At 36.2% G+C, this 15,749-nt stretch overlaps 1 protein-coding gene and 1 long non-coding RNA gene across 9 annotated transcripts in view; one reads left to right on the top strand and one right to left on the bottom strand.

Annotated features, from left to right (window-relative positions):
• Positions 1-15,749, bottom strand: part of CHID1 (chitinase domain containing 1) — a 120,982-nt gene that overhangs the window by 63,725 nt on the left and 41,508 nt on the right. For all 8 annotated transcript variants that reach the window (XM_048948842.1, XM_048948843.1, XM_048948848.1 and 5 more), the window contains one exon: positions 13,382-13,537. In XM_048948842.1, coding sequence (XP_048804799.1) covers positions 13,382-13,537 — 156 coding nt within the window. The remainder of the gene's footprint in view (positions 1-13,381; positions 13,538-15,749) is intronic.
• LOC125694944 (uncharacterized) lies at positions 9,280-15,747 on the top strand. Its single transcript, XR_007377764.1, has 4 exons — positions 9,280-9,422; positions 12,213-12,278; positions 14,776-14,829; positions 14,957-15,747. It is a non-coding gene; the product is annotated as an uncharacterized LOC125694944 (long non-coding RNA).

The raw sequence follows: 15,749 nt of genomic DNA, 5'->3' as shown, positions 1-15,749 counted from the left end.
AATTTTCTTCACAGTTCTCTGGATCATTTCATTTTTTGCCCAGTATTGGTAGACATTGTTGCATGCTAGATAAAACCAGAACCAATGTTGGTAGGAAACATGTTCAGGAAGCAAGAGTACAAATTGTTTCCCATCTGTATGGCCTTTCTTCCCTTCAACTGTGCAGCAAGCCTGCTAGAGGTTTTGTTTGTTTAAAAAAAAGTCTTTTTTTTAACCTGTTAAACATCTACTGTCCATTCAAATGGTCTAGGGACAAAAGGCAGAGACCCCAGTCATGAAGAGGACTTAGCAATAAACTAAGGTAATGAGTCTGAAGGTGTAAGATACAAGGTGGCAAACCAGAGTAGTAGCAAGAGCCTTGAAGAGAGACTCAGGAAGGAATAGAGAATCAAGAATGATAAGAGATCATGCCTAGGACTTATAAAATGATTGATTAAATGTATATGAAGGAAAAAGAAGGATAAGGTGTCCTTGCAAATAAGCTGAAATTTGGGAAGAACGAAGGAAGGATAGGAGTTTCCTGCAAAACAACATAAAGAAAAAGCTGAGAAGAAGAGTTTTGATCACAAGAATCTGGTTAAACAAATTTATGTTGCAGATATATGACAGAAGATGCTGGCTTAGCACCTGTATGTAGATCTTGTTTGCTGGACAGAACAAAGAGTGATAGACTTTACAGGATACAAAGATAGTTTGAGCTGGACAAAGCAACAAACACTGAATCCAGATTACAAAGGTTGTATAAACAAAGGAAATGAAGGGGCGTACCTACTGGTGGAGGCACTAAGGGCAAACAGAGAAGAATGGGAACCCTGAGTACCTCAGCAAATGGGGAAAGGCTCGCTAGTGTCAGGATGCGGGGACAAAAGAGGGGCTGTGTCCCCAGTACTTTGAGAGACTCCACAAGGGTGTGCTCCAATGGACTCTGCCTTGGTTTGAATAAAGAAAGCTCCTCCTCAATCAATTTAAGGATAAAGGTGACTGAGCAAGCCTCATGGAGCAGAAATCTTCTTATGAATGTGAGACTGAAAAAAAACACAACGCCACCTAAACAATGGAAAACAAAAGCACACAGCAGTTTAACCACTCCAGCTAACATTCGAATATTTATTATATCATCACTTCCCAGTGTTCTTGAATTGTGCATTAGCTATATTCTCCATTGCTCTAAACAATGTACCACAGATCTTTTAAGTGGTATCCTTTTAATTTTAGATGCATAGCGGCTACAAAAGCACAAAATGCATACAAAAATGAATTTCAAAAATGAGTTTCACATTCTTAAAATCTCAGTATTTGCCGAAGTTAAAGGTATCACCCTTACCTGCAGTACTCCTAGAATTAAAATACATACACATTTGCTTTTCTGATAGTTTAAAATACAGGGGAAAGAGATTAAACAAATTCCTAACTTTTCACAGCAAAGTTAACATGAGAGTTAAGAAAGAAAATAAGAGTATTTAACTCCTATTTAAAATCTTGCCTTTATGCCACCATATCCTTTACCTTTCAGAAATGTAACCAGGAGTTTTTATCTTAGCCAAAAGAATGTGGGTATGGAGCATGGATGCCTGACTGTTTTTAATAAGCTTTCCTTTTATTTGCTGCCCAAACTCCACTACTTTTCTGATCGTATTAATTCTAGTTTGCTTTGGAGGTGATGGGACTGGGGGTGGAACTTCACACCCCTGGCAGTGCACAGTTATTTATAAACACCCTGATTGGAAATACAGATTTAGCAAGAACGCAAAGGAAAAGGAATCATTTATGCATGTTCTCCTCGATACCATATTGGTTGTAGTCAGCAGTGAAAGACACAGGCCTCAGTTTGACAGCTCCAGTAAAAAAAAATTCTGGAAGAGGAAAATCCCACGTTAGCAGACAGATTGCTATAGGCATAATGAGAAACTGTTCAAAGGAAGTGCAAAGATATGGCAGGTTCTCTAATTAAGAATATAGCTTCAGGCAATGGGGTTTGAAAGTTCTGATCTGAGGTCACAGATACTCCTAAAATAGCAGATATATACATAGATGGGATGAGTATTTGAAACTTCAATATAAGCTGTAAGTTATGCTAAAATATTAATTTTTAAATTTATTCTTATAATAACCCTGAAAAAAAGATTTCAAGTTTAAAAACAAATCAAGCTCTGATAATAGATTGTTCTGTGAAAAAGTTTGTGTATATCAGAAGCTTTTCAAAAAACATATTTCTTTTTAAATTTCATCTCAAGAAATATTCCATTACTAAACTTTAGATACTAAAGAAATTTAAGCTGATAAAACGTTTTAATTGCACACTTTTCTAAACTTAAACAAGGGAGAAATGGGACAGAAGATGAACATCAGAATCTAAGAAAGATTCTGAACAGTGGTCTAAGTATAAGCAGCCAAGCAGAAAATACAACCTATATTGGTTAACTATTAATTTATGGTCTTGAAGCATATTTTGGAATATAAGACACAAACTCCAAAGCCAGCTTCCCATCAGCACCACGTGGACAAAAATAATCTAAAATTTCAAATGAGAAACAATTAACATGTAAGAGCAAAGATAATCAGCTTAAGTTATGCACATTGCTGAGAAGGGAATTTTAGTGAACTTGGAGAAAGTGATCAGACAAAAAAAAAAAAAAAAGCAGCTAAAAGATCACATCATGTCCTACTCAAGTACAAGATTACTGAGAAGTCTTTCTGAGTAAATTGTTTGCTCTGTTGCTACAGACTCCCTGCTGCTTTAATCTATCAACTAAGGCACCTAAAGATATTAAGCTTATGTTCCTAACACATTCCATTCTTTCTATATATATCTTTCCATCAGTACTAACATAACGTTATTTATTTTTGGAAGACGTTACTCTATGTAGTAAAGCATACAATCAATCTTATTATGCAGCTTGATAACGACCGTTTCACAACAGACTAATAGCAAGTGGTTTCCTTGCAAACTATGAGTGTTTACTATTAACTTTAGGCAAATTCATATTTCAGTACCAGACCCTCGAATTAAAAAACAAAACAATGCCCAAATACATTGAACAAACAAAGAAGCAAACTGATTTTTCAATTTTTCTTAATGCAGTTGCTAAATAAATGCTGCCAGTCAGCTACAGAGCTCCAAGCATATCTTATGCTTAATATTACCTTTATGGATTTACTCAAGGATGACTCTGGGGGTATGGAGCAAGAAGAAAACACTTCATTTTTGTAGAGGTTTTCAGATCTGATTGAAATTTATTGATGGGGCTCTCTGTAAGCTTGACGCTTTTCTGCTAGTGGTGCAGGGCTTTTTTGTTCTGTCTGGGGATAAATCTAAACTAAATACAATATTTCTCAAGCATCTTAGTTTCTCCTGACCTAAATTCTAATTGATTTTCTTAAGATAAAGCTGTTTTTCGGTTGAGATCTTCCATCAGCTTTCTTTCATCACTAGATTTGTGTGGACGTATTAAAAGAACAACTAAAATATACCTGAGAATAATCCTTTCTAAATCAGAAAAGAATCACGCACATACTGCTCTACCTGGACACACTCTTAAAAGGAAGCACTCTTGCCTTTATTAATTCATAGTTCTAAAAATCTTTTAATTAGTATCTTTGATATCCATTTTGTACATGCAGGTGTTTTATACTAGTTTCCAAAGTCAAAAGTAATAGCAATTATGAGTGATAAGCAATTTACCATTCATCTTTAACTATTTTACCTAGTCTCATGTGCTCTAACTCATATTCCCAAGAAACAGATGAGTGAGAAAAAGAGAACAGAAACAAAGCCAGGGTAAAACTCAACACTTGAGAATGCCTGGACTTAATGTCAACAAAATACAATTAAAGAATTAGAGCAATCCCAGTGCAGAAGAAACTAGATTTTAAATTGGTAACTAAGCAGCTGTCAAAGGGATATGATGGGACCCCCTCATCATATTTTTAACTGAACGTTTAATTGTTAATTGCAAAGACTCTATGGTCTGCAGGATATTTTTACCACATCATGTACTCATTCACTAGATAATGTGGGCTCAAGAACACCAGTCTGCAATGAGGATATTACTTTCACAGGTTTGGTGACCAAAGGTCTTGTTGAGGATTGTTGTCTCATCGATTTCTCTCTATACAGTCTCATAATTTAAGATGCTAAAATCTAGGGTCAATTCCATAGGTTGCTATTGCCAATGTAAATCACAACTTCTCACTCTATTGTCCATATTAAAATATATTCCACTTCATACAGAGTTTTCTCAAACTGTCTAGTGCTTTATTACTATAAAATGAGGAATACAGAGGAATAACTATACCTAAATTCATTAAGATTAATTCAAAGCAGTGAAAGAATATGGAAAGCGACAGCTTCATTGACTTCTACCTTTTCAGGTTTATAGCTCCAAGTGAACACCATATTAAGCATATTAACGCACAACTCAGTTCAAACCAGCATAGGAAAATAAATCTCTAGGATTCAGTCAGCATTTACTTAGGCTACTGATGACTCAAGGAAGTTTTGCTTTTACTCAAACACAAATAATTATCTTGTAAAACAGCAACATCTCTAAATTTTGGTAAGTACAAGGAAAAACTAATGATAAGATGATCTACTCTGAGTTGAAACACTGTAGTAGATAATTCATTCTTGCATTGAAAAGTGCAAGCACCGCCTGCCTCTATCACCCCATCCAGTATTTGAGGGCAGCAGGTGTACCCTCCAGTCTTTGACTCCATGTTACCCCTCTCGCTTGACTGATGTCCTCAAACACAAATGGGGCATGCACATACCTGCTCTAAGCCTGGCAATGCAGATATTTTGAATTGCATGTGAAATAAAATTCTGGAGAAATTTTCTTTCTGCTCTCCAACCACAGAAGTGGTAAATTAAAAAAAATAATTAAAAAAAAAAGCTGAAGTTATTTGTAAAAGTTGTGATATATGGAGTGATTTTAAGGTTCTCAAAGACAGTTTCCTTCTGAAATAGATAGTGAAAGCTACACTTAAGTTAATTATGGAAATGACTACATTAAATGGTAAGAAACTAGCAACTACTCAGGATTTACAGATATATTTAGGGCATAATCTTGCAGATTTCATTCAGCTTTCAAACAGTGCATTTGTAATCATATTTTTAATAGTGTTTATCTTTCTAAAAGGAAATGAAGAATCAGAGTCTATCTTGATTTCTATCTTAGCCATGAACAATACTATGTTCCAGTAGCATTTTTGAAACACATCCCTCATATTGTTAGCACACAAAATCCAAAACTGATTTAGAAGTTGTTACCCAGCATTCCTAGACACATTTTCCTAAAACAATCACAAAAACATTCAGTGGTGGGGAAAAAAGAAAATCACCTTCTACTTCCCTGTACTAATAACATAGAGAAATGTCTCAAGAAAATGTGAAGAAAATATTCATTGCACCTTTTACAGCTACTGAACGCTATCAGTAGAAACCTCATTCAATCACCCACTGTATAACTCAAGTGTAAACAAGTTGCTCACACAAATCAAAAGCTGTTAATGTTGTGGAACACATTTGCACTTCTATTATTTCAAAGGCTCTGGAGCTATATGCTTCATTATTATTTTCTGTAAGTATAACTTCAAGCCTATTCAGAACCTTGCGTATTTCACAGGCTGGCTCTTGACTCGCTTACTGAGTCCTTCCATCAGAAACTGGATCATAGAATCATATAATAGAATGGCCTGGGTTGAAAAGGATCACAATGACCATCCAGTTCCAACCCCCTGCTATGTGCAGGGTCGCCAACCAGCAGACCAGGCTGCCCAGAGCCACATCCAACCTGGCCTTGAATGCCTCCAGGGATGGGGCATCCACAACCTCCTTGGGCAACCTATTCCAGTGCATCACCACTCTCTGTGCAAAAAACTTCTCCTAATATCTAACCTAAACCTCCCCTGTCTCAATTTAAAAATCGTTCTGTGCAGTTTGTCACTGTGCTATCTACTTTCTCCAAAATCATGCATAATAAACACACACATTTCTTCTTGCCTTCCAAAATAACCATGCACAAAAACATGGAGAACCTGTGGAAATGTCTGACTTTCCTTGTTTTGTTTTTTTAAACAGAAATTCTTCCACTGCCTTTTGCAAAAAAAGTCATCAATTTTTTTTGTAATATTACTGCTTATGGTAATTCTGCCGTTTAAAAACTTGTCAAAATAAAAAGAGGCACTCAGACTTTATGATTCTGTACATCAATTTTTAGTACAAATTAGGACTGAGCTTTGAAAATAACAACACTGTAACACATCATGAAGCAGTCTCGGTGCATATGGATTTATCTGGATGACACAACACAATACAACACATTAATTGCTAATGTGTTTCAGTCCAGAAGAACAGACTACAGATAGTCCGAAGAAAAATATACTGTAAGAACGGGGTCACAAAGATACTGCTGTGCCACACTGCTTGACAATATACTCACAGCCAAATAATGAAGACAAATAATGACTTCAGCAGATCAGAAATAAAAGAAAAAAAAAGAACCAGTTTATCAGCATTTACCCTAAGATACAGAGTTTGCTTTAAAAAGAACAAAAACAAAAACATAAAAAGTGCTTCTCTTTAGCAAATAGAGTATATAATTGTCTTATAAACTTGTCGCCATATAAATTCAACATTAAAATTATATCTGAGTTACTAAGAACTAACTACTAACTAACATCCTAGCTCTTAAATCCATATTGATGATATTTAGCTCATTTCAGCAGGCCTATAAAAAGGAGTTCAATATCAGAACTAATGTCTCAGTGTACTAAAGAAAGGTGAAGATGTGAAATCTTTACAGAGATATGTGAGAAAACTGTCTACAAAGGTCAACCAATACTTTTATTCAACATCCTAATTTTGTCTGAGTTGAAGGAGAAGATGCTTCAGAACAGCTTTTATTACTTAATTATTACTTTAATGGTGATAAGGAGGCTTTTCTCTCAAACATATGATGGTCAGATTTTTTGTTTGTCTGGGATTCTTGTGGTGATGGGGAAGATGAGATACAGTGTGAGGTGGGTTGTTTTTTTCTGAGTATCCACTGCGTTAATATACCACTTTCAGCACTAAGTCAGATTTCTACTCCCTACCCGCACACTTTGTCTATCTGCACTCTTTGTACATTGTACCGGTCCCTTTCATGGAGATTATTGTGGATTTTCTTTTTGTCCTCTACTTCTAGTATTGAGAAAAGGAAGATGGCCAGTGGTCTCCTACAAGCACTTATGTTCACAACCCTTTAAAATGAGGGTATTTTCTGATAACAATGTCTCACAAAGGAAAAAAACAGTCACCAACGCTCTCCTGACAGTAAGTACTGTCTCACTCCTATTGGTGAAATTTGCTGCCACAGCTCAAAAAGAAGAGCTGAAAGTGACTGAGTACAAGGTTCAGCTGCTACCCTGATGTAAGATTAAAAAAAGAAAGAGCTTTGGGGCATGGCACAGCATCATGCACAAAATCCGTAATGATTCCAGCCAATAATAAAACTATTTTCATGGTATCTGAAGGCTGATCAGAGTCTGGGTCAAGTCTAGACTCCATGAAGGACAGAAAGCTGTCCAGAAGGATAAAGATCACGTATCATGGTTTTAGTTCTAAATACTTTCTCAGCAATCATGACAATTCAATTCATTTGAACAGATTAATATTAAAATTTGGAAATGAGGACTGCAAAATCCTCAATGCAAAGCAAATACAAAAGCTATAAGCTGCTTTCATTCAAGACTTAGAAGAAAAAAATGCATATTAAAAAAAATTATAACATGGAAAAAAAGACATCCATACTAGATATCAAACAGTACCCCTCCTTTAACAAAATACAGATGATTTCATTGCTGTCAATTTTCTAGTAAAGAGAATACGCAATCAGAGCCTGGCTCTATTCAAGCTATTCAGGTAGTTATATAAACAAGCCCTTTCTTACAGTGCCTGCATTCAGAAACATATATTCCGTTACTTCATTTCATTTACTTAAGTCTACCCAATTTTTTTAATGGTCAGACACAAACAACGAAACACTGTTCCACCTAACCATAACTAACGGGGAAAAGAACACAGATATATATATATTAAAAAAAAAAGTCCAAAAAAAACCCCAATGCATTTTTCACAGGAAAAAGTCAGAAGTGCTCCCAATATAGAAACAAGACAGAGAGATCCAACTGACTACAGCCAGCACCCCAGGCCATGCACCCCTCCCAATCAGTGGAGGCTAGGTCTCAAGTTGATCAATAAGCCTCATCCAAGCTGCCGTTTGTTGGCCTAAAAAGAGAAGGACTCTGCAGGAAGGTTTGGATTCTGAAGACATACAAATTTACTGTGCATTGTGTATTTAGTCAGCTCTGCAACTTCCTCTCACCTAAACTGTATGAAGATACTAATCATATACAGGAGGCCCTTTTCTGCAGCCCAACCAATTTGCAATGGTACTGAATATGGGAAGTGTCTTATGGGGACAGTCAGTCCCAGACAAAAATTAATAATTATCCTTTCAGCATTGAGCATGATAGAAGATGGGGCAATTGGGAGTTAAGGGACTACTAGCAGAGCAATCTGGACGCACAGATGGCGCTACTTGTTCTATGTTGTCTGTTAATCATCTTATATTGAAAGAGATTCAGTCAGTGCTGGAAGTGTTTTTAGGTTCATCACTAGTGATCTCACAAGCCCAAATAAAGCTTCCAAAGCAATGAGCTTTTTTCACTTTACTGTATACTGGGTGAATACACCCACATGCAGATCTGAAAATGCAAGTCAAATTTAACTCACAGTAAAGGCTTCTGGTTCCTACTTGTTTGCTTTAGACCATAGAAGTATTTTTCCCAATTCTATCATGCTATCTTCTAACGATTCAAATATGAGAGAGCAAAGAAAAAATTATATCATTATAATTTTGTCAATGTCTGAACATCTAAATATTGCGTGTAGCAAGCAAATTTAACACTAAATAAAGAATCCTCAGAGAAAGAGAGGCGCACATTTCACAGCAATATGCTCAACATTTAAATTGTACATCACAACTGACTTTTTGTTTCTTAAACAGATACACATTCATCTGTAACCAATGTGTCGTAATACAATGGCACCTCAGATCTAATGACTTGTCTAATTAATACAAGCCACCTTTCCAACGTTTCTGAATTCCAAACAAGGAATGTGTTTTTACATAAAAATAACAATTGTAGCAATTTGGTATTTAAGGTAATTGTAGCAGAAATGCTAAGTCAAGACTTGAACCAATGATTGAGCAGCTGGTGGGAAGGCAGGGCCAACTCAGGGGAGCTCAGGTGTATGCAATGCATCTGAGTGACTGGAAGAGGTGGAACCAGGATCCACCCCATCCCAGACTTCATTTAAGAGTTGGCAGAGGAGACAAGAGGAGCCCTCTGGTCCTTCTATCTGAGGCTTTCTAAAGGTATGTAGCATCCTTTCTTTATTTCTGTCTATGGCTGCTGCATTTGAGCAAGTTCTTCCTTGCTGCAGCCTAGGGCCTTGCTACTCTGCTGTTGTTGTGCTTTCCATTGCACTGCAGTCATGTTTACCACTTGGACAAGCTGGCGTATAATGAATGATTTCACCTCATAAAGTGTTCTAATTTATCTGCATTAATTCACCTTCCATTCCTAAGGGGAGGAAGAGACATCCATGATCCATGCAATGGAAGCCACATGTAACAGAGTGTCACAGTGGAAATTTAATAGAATAAATCTCTTGAAGTACTCCTGAATTATTTAGACAGTTCTAGTATAGAAATAACTTCTTTCCAATGCCAAGCCCAACTCTAATTTCCTTCTATCATGCTACAGATCTGCCTAGCACTACAACTTAGGAAGGAGCTTAACGGTCTCTCCAATGAAGTGGAGAAGTGTATAACAGATCAAGAGGACATTCAATTCCACAGGGCTAACTGGAGCATCAGTTTATTTGAAATATTAGTTACTGCCTGAAGTTACATAAACTATGAGTAAAACAGATTAAATCAGGAGACAAAATCCTGATGCAAGGAGGTAGTAGAAGTCTTGAGAGAATTACAGCAGGAAGATAAATGTTGTAAAAACCTTGAAAAGTTTGAAGAACGACAGCCTCCCTTAAATATGTTTTTTGTTACCTTCTATGAGAAAGTCATGAGTCACTGTTGACCCAAATCTTCTTAAATTGTTGCTAAGAAATTGCTGCTAATAAAAAACAGTAATTCAGAGCAAAAAGCTCATCTCTGACTGTTTAGAAGTACTACTTTTTATTACTTGCTATTTAGGGAATGGAAGGCAGCCAATAAAATTCTCAATAGAGCTCAACATCCTCACAATAGCAAGTCATCTTATTTTCCATCTCTAAATGGCACAATGTGTTGTCAAATTAGTTTCTCCCTTGCTTCAACTACAATTTATTATATCAATCTTCTTAAGTATTTAAAAATTAACATAAAAATCCCTATTCAGATTCCTTTAAATAAAAGCTGAGCATAGACAGCATTGTCTGACAACAATGGAGCTATTCACATATCTACTTTCAACAGCTGCATTTGGAACAAAAGCAGCCTGAATGCAGGATATATTCTTAAGTTATCTACAGCCAGGTAGAACAGAGAGGTATCTTCCCTCTTGCAGCACTACACAAAAAAGGACATAGTGCCTTTAATAGATAAGAGTTTGCAGGGGTGTGCTCAATAACTAAGGCTGATTTATTAAATATAAGAGATACCATTGCCATGTGATAACCTTTGATTTACGTGGTTTCTAAGTCACAGCTACCAACAGACTTATGAGCTCCCATTTTGTCCAGGTCATAAAGGCTGTGTATTTTAGATGGCATGCGATAACACCACTGCAACATTGTATAACCTCCCCTGAGAAAACCATGAGAAAAGAATGGATATTATTGCAACTGAAATGTAATGATTAAGACAGATTCTGAAGAAGCAGATAGCTAAAGGGGGGAAAAATTACAGGAAGGTAAAAGCTTGTGAGATTGAGGGGCTTGCTGACCTGATACAGGTATCAAAAAAGTCCTGTTTAAAGATTCTGCCGGAAAGCGAAACAATTTTGGCTTTGGGAGAGAGTGAAGAATTACTTATCCAAGATGTATTTTCCAAGATGCTTTTGAGGTAAAGAAGAAATATTGTCAGGATGCCGTACCAGCATTGGACAGACTGGAACAAACTGACTGATCATTAGAGTAGCAAGTCAGCCACATCAGCTTATGTTCTGACAGGATTTTAATGCGATGGTAAGTTTTAAAGTATCTTAGCAGTTCAGACACCCGATTCTTGATAGCTGGAGGGCAGTAAACATTGCCAGAAGGACTGGAGGTGATATGGGGAATCATAAGTATACAGCCTTTATTCCAGTTTATCATTTTGTACGAACTATATCAGAACTAAATATACATGGGAATGTAGCTTCCCTGCAGCTAAACTGCAGTGGTACTTGTTAGATTAAAGCATAAAAATGTGCTATGATCTCCAAGACAAACTTCACTGTATTAACAAACAGCACTGGTGAATGAGCTGCAAGTCAAAGCTCAACACATTGTCATGGCAAAAATAAGCAATAGTTCCTGCTGTAACAACTCTCAAAGACAAGCTACATTGTGTTGTCAAAGAAAAATTGTTTTCTTGTCATTTACTTCTGATTTTTATACTTGGGCACATAAAACAAGCATTCTGCTTTCTATAGTGTGTATGCAAAAAAGGAAGGTTCTATAATTTTTCAGCAAAATAACAAAGCAGTTCTACTTTCAGAATGTATTCTGCATTTAAAAAACAGAGCTATAGAAATAGAAGTTCTATTGAAAATTATTTACTTAACAGTTAAATTCAGTGAATTAAATCTGCCTGCATTCAGAGCCTCCTTCCATTACTTAATTACTTTCTATCCTGAAGAAAAACAAACAAGACTAGCAAAGGTTTCTACACTTCCTGAATGTAATTTTGTGTTTAAGCTATCTACATGTAATTCCATGTATAAGCTATAATAACAATTGTAAGTATTGGCCTGTTGAAGATCTGCATGTGCAATAAATCTGACATGCAAAAACCTGAAGAAATGTCTACAGTGACAAAGCTGATACTTCCATTCAGCACTTAGCTGAAGAATTGTTTTATTTTCAGTCTTATTAATAGTGCTTTATCTTAATATCGCTATCATTACAACATACTAAGGGTATATTAAAGAAGCACAGACTCTAATCTTCACACTTTCTGCAGATCATGAATAACACCTGAATTACAGTCACCACCAAAGTAGAAGCTCAAATTCACTAAGGAGCAAAGGTAAGGAAGATAGATAATGAAGTCACCCACTTCTCCACTGAAAGTCTATTTTTTAATATTGTATGAAGCAGATACAGAATGAGAAAATAGAATAATGCCTCAGCTGTGTGTTATTTAGAGACAGAAAAAATATTTAGATGAAATATTTTTAATGGAATTGGAAGGTGTTGTTTTTTTTTTTAAAGAGGGATGGAGGGAGAAAGAGGGTCTCTGATAAGCTAAGCCTATTATGGGCATGAACATCTTATCTTACACAGTCCATTCCTTAATATTTCAGTGCCTAACTTTTTTAACGTTATATGGGTGTAACGCACTTTGTAATCTATGAGCAAAAATCAGAATAGTCACCTTGTGTGCTTCAAGGCTTGGTTTTATTTTATAAATTAATACCAAACTTATGAAAAAGCCTGATTTTTATTTATTTATTTTTTTTTTCCCTGCCAAATTCATACTGGTTTTATTGCTTTGTCTTCTGGCTTGATGCACTGTACCCCTACTGTGTTTCTGTGAAGCTGCTTATTATATGTGGCTATTACCCAAAACTAAAACAACCATTATCTTTGGAGAATCAATATAAAATTTCAGGCTATCTTTCAAATACATCCCTTTATCATCTTATGGATTTTTGTCTCCAGGTGGGCTTACTACAGCTTTTTCTATTCAAAAGAAATTTGGACGCCTATTGCTGTTTGACACCAGTATCAAATTTGAAAGTAATAGGTAACAACTTCAGGAACTGAGAGAAAAAAATCCATAGGTCAACTAAATGAAACCCAAACTGATATAGAGCATAAAAAATAAAGCAAAACACTAACAGAAAGATGACAAACCACATGTATAATACAGGTAGAGGAAGGAGAGAAAATTACACAACCATTTTTCCCATCAGTGTTCTAACAGAATACCTGTGCCATCTATCTGCACTTCTGTACAGCAAACAACTGATCTTACTTTGTAATCAGTGAGCCACTTTTTCATGCATAGGTTTATCATTTTTGTCATTTCTATGTTATCAACACATCTATACTTTTTAAACATAAATGATTATAAATTTCTGAGTTTGTGAGAACATCATATAAAAGTACTATCCAGGAAAGTCTTACCTAGTACCGAGGATTGGCTCCCCCAAGGCTCCCAAAGCAGAATAGTCCATGCCATAGAAATTCAGCCCTAGAAGTATTTTATTTCTCCATTTTGAATCAGGATCCAATACTTGAATACAGGCTCGTACCCAGGGCAGTGGAGAATTTGGACCAGGTCTGTTGAGTTAGTGAAAAATCAAACAAGCTGTGAGAGAAGGTACACATTTGCCCTCATTAGCCTTTTCTTTTGAACTAGCGTAATTGTAAAGAGCAAACTATGGTACACAAAACAAACAAACAAACAAAAAAAAACAGTGAAGGTTAATTTACAATCCTACATAGGTTCCATGCATGCCCCTAGATGGCTTGAACTACTGATGCACATAGGGTGCTTGCCCCACTCAGCTTGGTAACTCACTTTCTGTGGTGAAGAGACATGAAACTTTTACCGTAGGTTTCCACCTAGCATGTTTTCTCTGTCATGGAGCTTTGCACACTGCCCACAGAACACTTCAGAAATCTGTACAACTTCAGTTGTAAACAATACAGGTTTCAGTGACTGCTTAAGGTTTGCACGCTACTTCTGCTTGAAACCCCAAACAGATAATTGCCTACTAACAACAAAAAGGTAAATGAATGAAAAAATGTAGCGCTAGAATACTCAGAGCAGTTGAACTGTTCTATATGCAGTATCAGGATTTCAGGTTAATTCGCTTCCTAGCTCATCAGGGACGACAGCAACAAGTTTTACTGCAAAAATTCAATAACATGATAAAAGTAAAAGCATGTTCTAATCTTACAACTATAAACATCCTAGGATCTACTTTGCTAATTATCTGCCTCAAGGCCTTTAAGATATCAGTGACATTAAAACCATGTGCTAACAGTACAGAAATTTTGCTGTATGTGTTATCCTGCATTTAAAATACTCAAACCAATCCAAGTTAATTCAAAAGAAGATCATCTGAACAATTTTTTTTCAAATCCTCTCTCAGAAACTTTATTTCTCAGAAAATGTATTTTGAACACAATGGGTGTGTTAACTGAAGACTGCCCTCCTCGCGTGTTGAAGTACAAAAAAAGCCCAGCTCCAAGCCAGATCAAAGTAGCTTAATGTAGCAGTGGATGTATTAAGATGAGACTGTGCCATAATGGATCTTGTGATTTTACCATGTCATAAAGTATGGTGAAGCTTCACCATACAGGAAAGATGGTAGCATACAGTATAGTGTATCTCTAAATGCATCCGGGGTTCTACATAGGTTTGAAAAGTCTATATGAAAGTCCTTAGCATCTCATCTTCATAGATGAGATTTATATAGAGGAAAGCTACAATGTTATCTCTATGCTGCATATTTCAACAGAAGAGGGTAACAAATAACCGTTTTAATTTCAAATATGTTCCTTTTCCCTAGGGTGCTAGGCTTGCTGATCTAGAAAAAAGGTCTGGGGAAAGAAATAAGAGATAGGTAAGCTTAATAGAAAAGAACTTCAGTCTCTTCAGAAATAAACCTGTGTAGACACTATCAAAATGCTAGAATGCTACAGGTGGCAGAGGTCTTAGTGATGTAATACATGCATTTCTACATCTGCCAGCTTACCACGAATGTTAACCGTAGACAACCATACTGAAGCAAGATAAATTGAATCACCCTGGAAGTCAAAGAGCATGTCTTTATCTGCAATTTGGAGATGAAATGAACCACACTTCTGGAGAATGATGATGTTAAAAGTCTGAGTTTAAGGATCTCTCAACTTGATTGCTGTTCCACTTCCAAAGACATAAAAATCGTAAGCTCCTGAAAATGGATATTCACATACAAGAGTGGAGTTTTGTGTTGCTTTTCAGTTAGATAAGTTGGTTCATTGAGTTGCTCCACAACAGCTGTAAAAGTACAAAGAAGGGACTACTGGAGGAACATAAAAACATGTTTAACCATGATCACATCAGCAGTGCTGTCAAAACACAGTCTGCTGCCTCATGAGGAATCAGACAAGTGCTTTGTCAATTGTGCTTTAAAGCTATTCTTTCCAATGACGTGTACTGGATTATTCTGTACCATTGTGCAAAACTGTCAAATAACTGAAAGTGAAAAATTCACCTGGAAACAAGTGTCACAGTACCAATAAAAGAACAATTATTTAGCTCAGGTGCAAAGCCTTCTAAAATACTATGTGCCAAATCTTCACTGCAGCTAAATCCAAACTATTTGCTGGTTCAAAAATCAGCTGTTCTAATTACTAATCCAGAACTTCAGTATCTGATACAGTCAATACACGCTATCTGCTCAGAGAAAATTTAAAAAATGACAAACCTCACATTGTAGATTTCATAAGGGCATAAATAGGAATCAGTTACTTCAGTTTTTTGTTTTACTAATGTTAGAAT

Source organism: Lagopus muta, chromosome 6 (assembly GCF_023343835.1).
Source record: "Lagopus muta isolate bLagMut1 chromosome 6, bLagMut1 primary, whole genome shotgun sequence".
In the NCBI taxonomy this organism is placed as follows: Eukaryota; Metazoa; Chordata; class Aves; order Galliformes; family Phasianidae; genus Lagopus; species Lagopus muta.
Note: the sequence above shows the minus strand (reverse complement) of the source record. Positions and strands in the feature narration are given on the sequence as shown.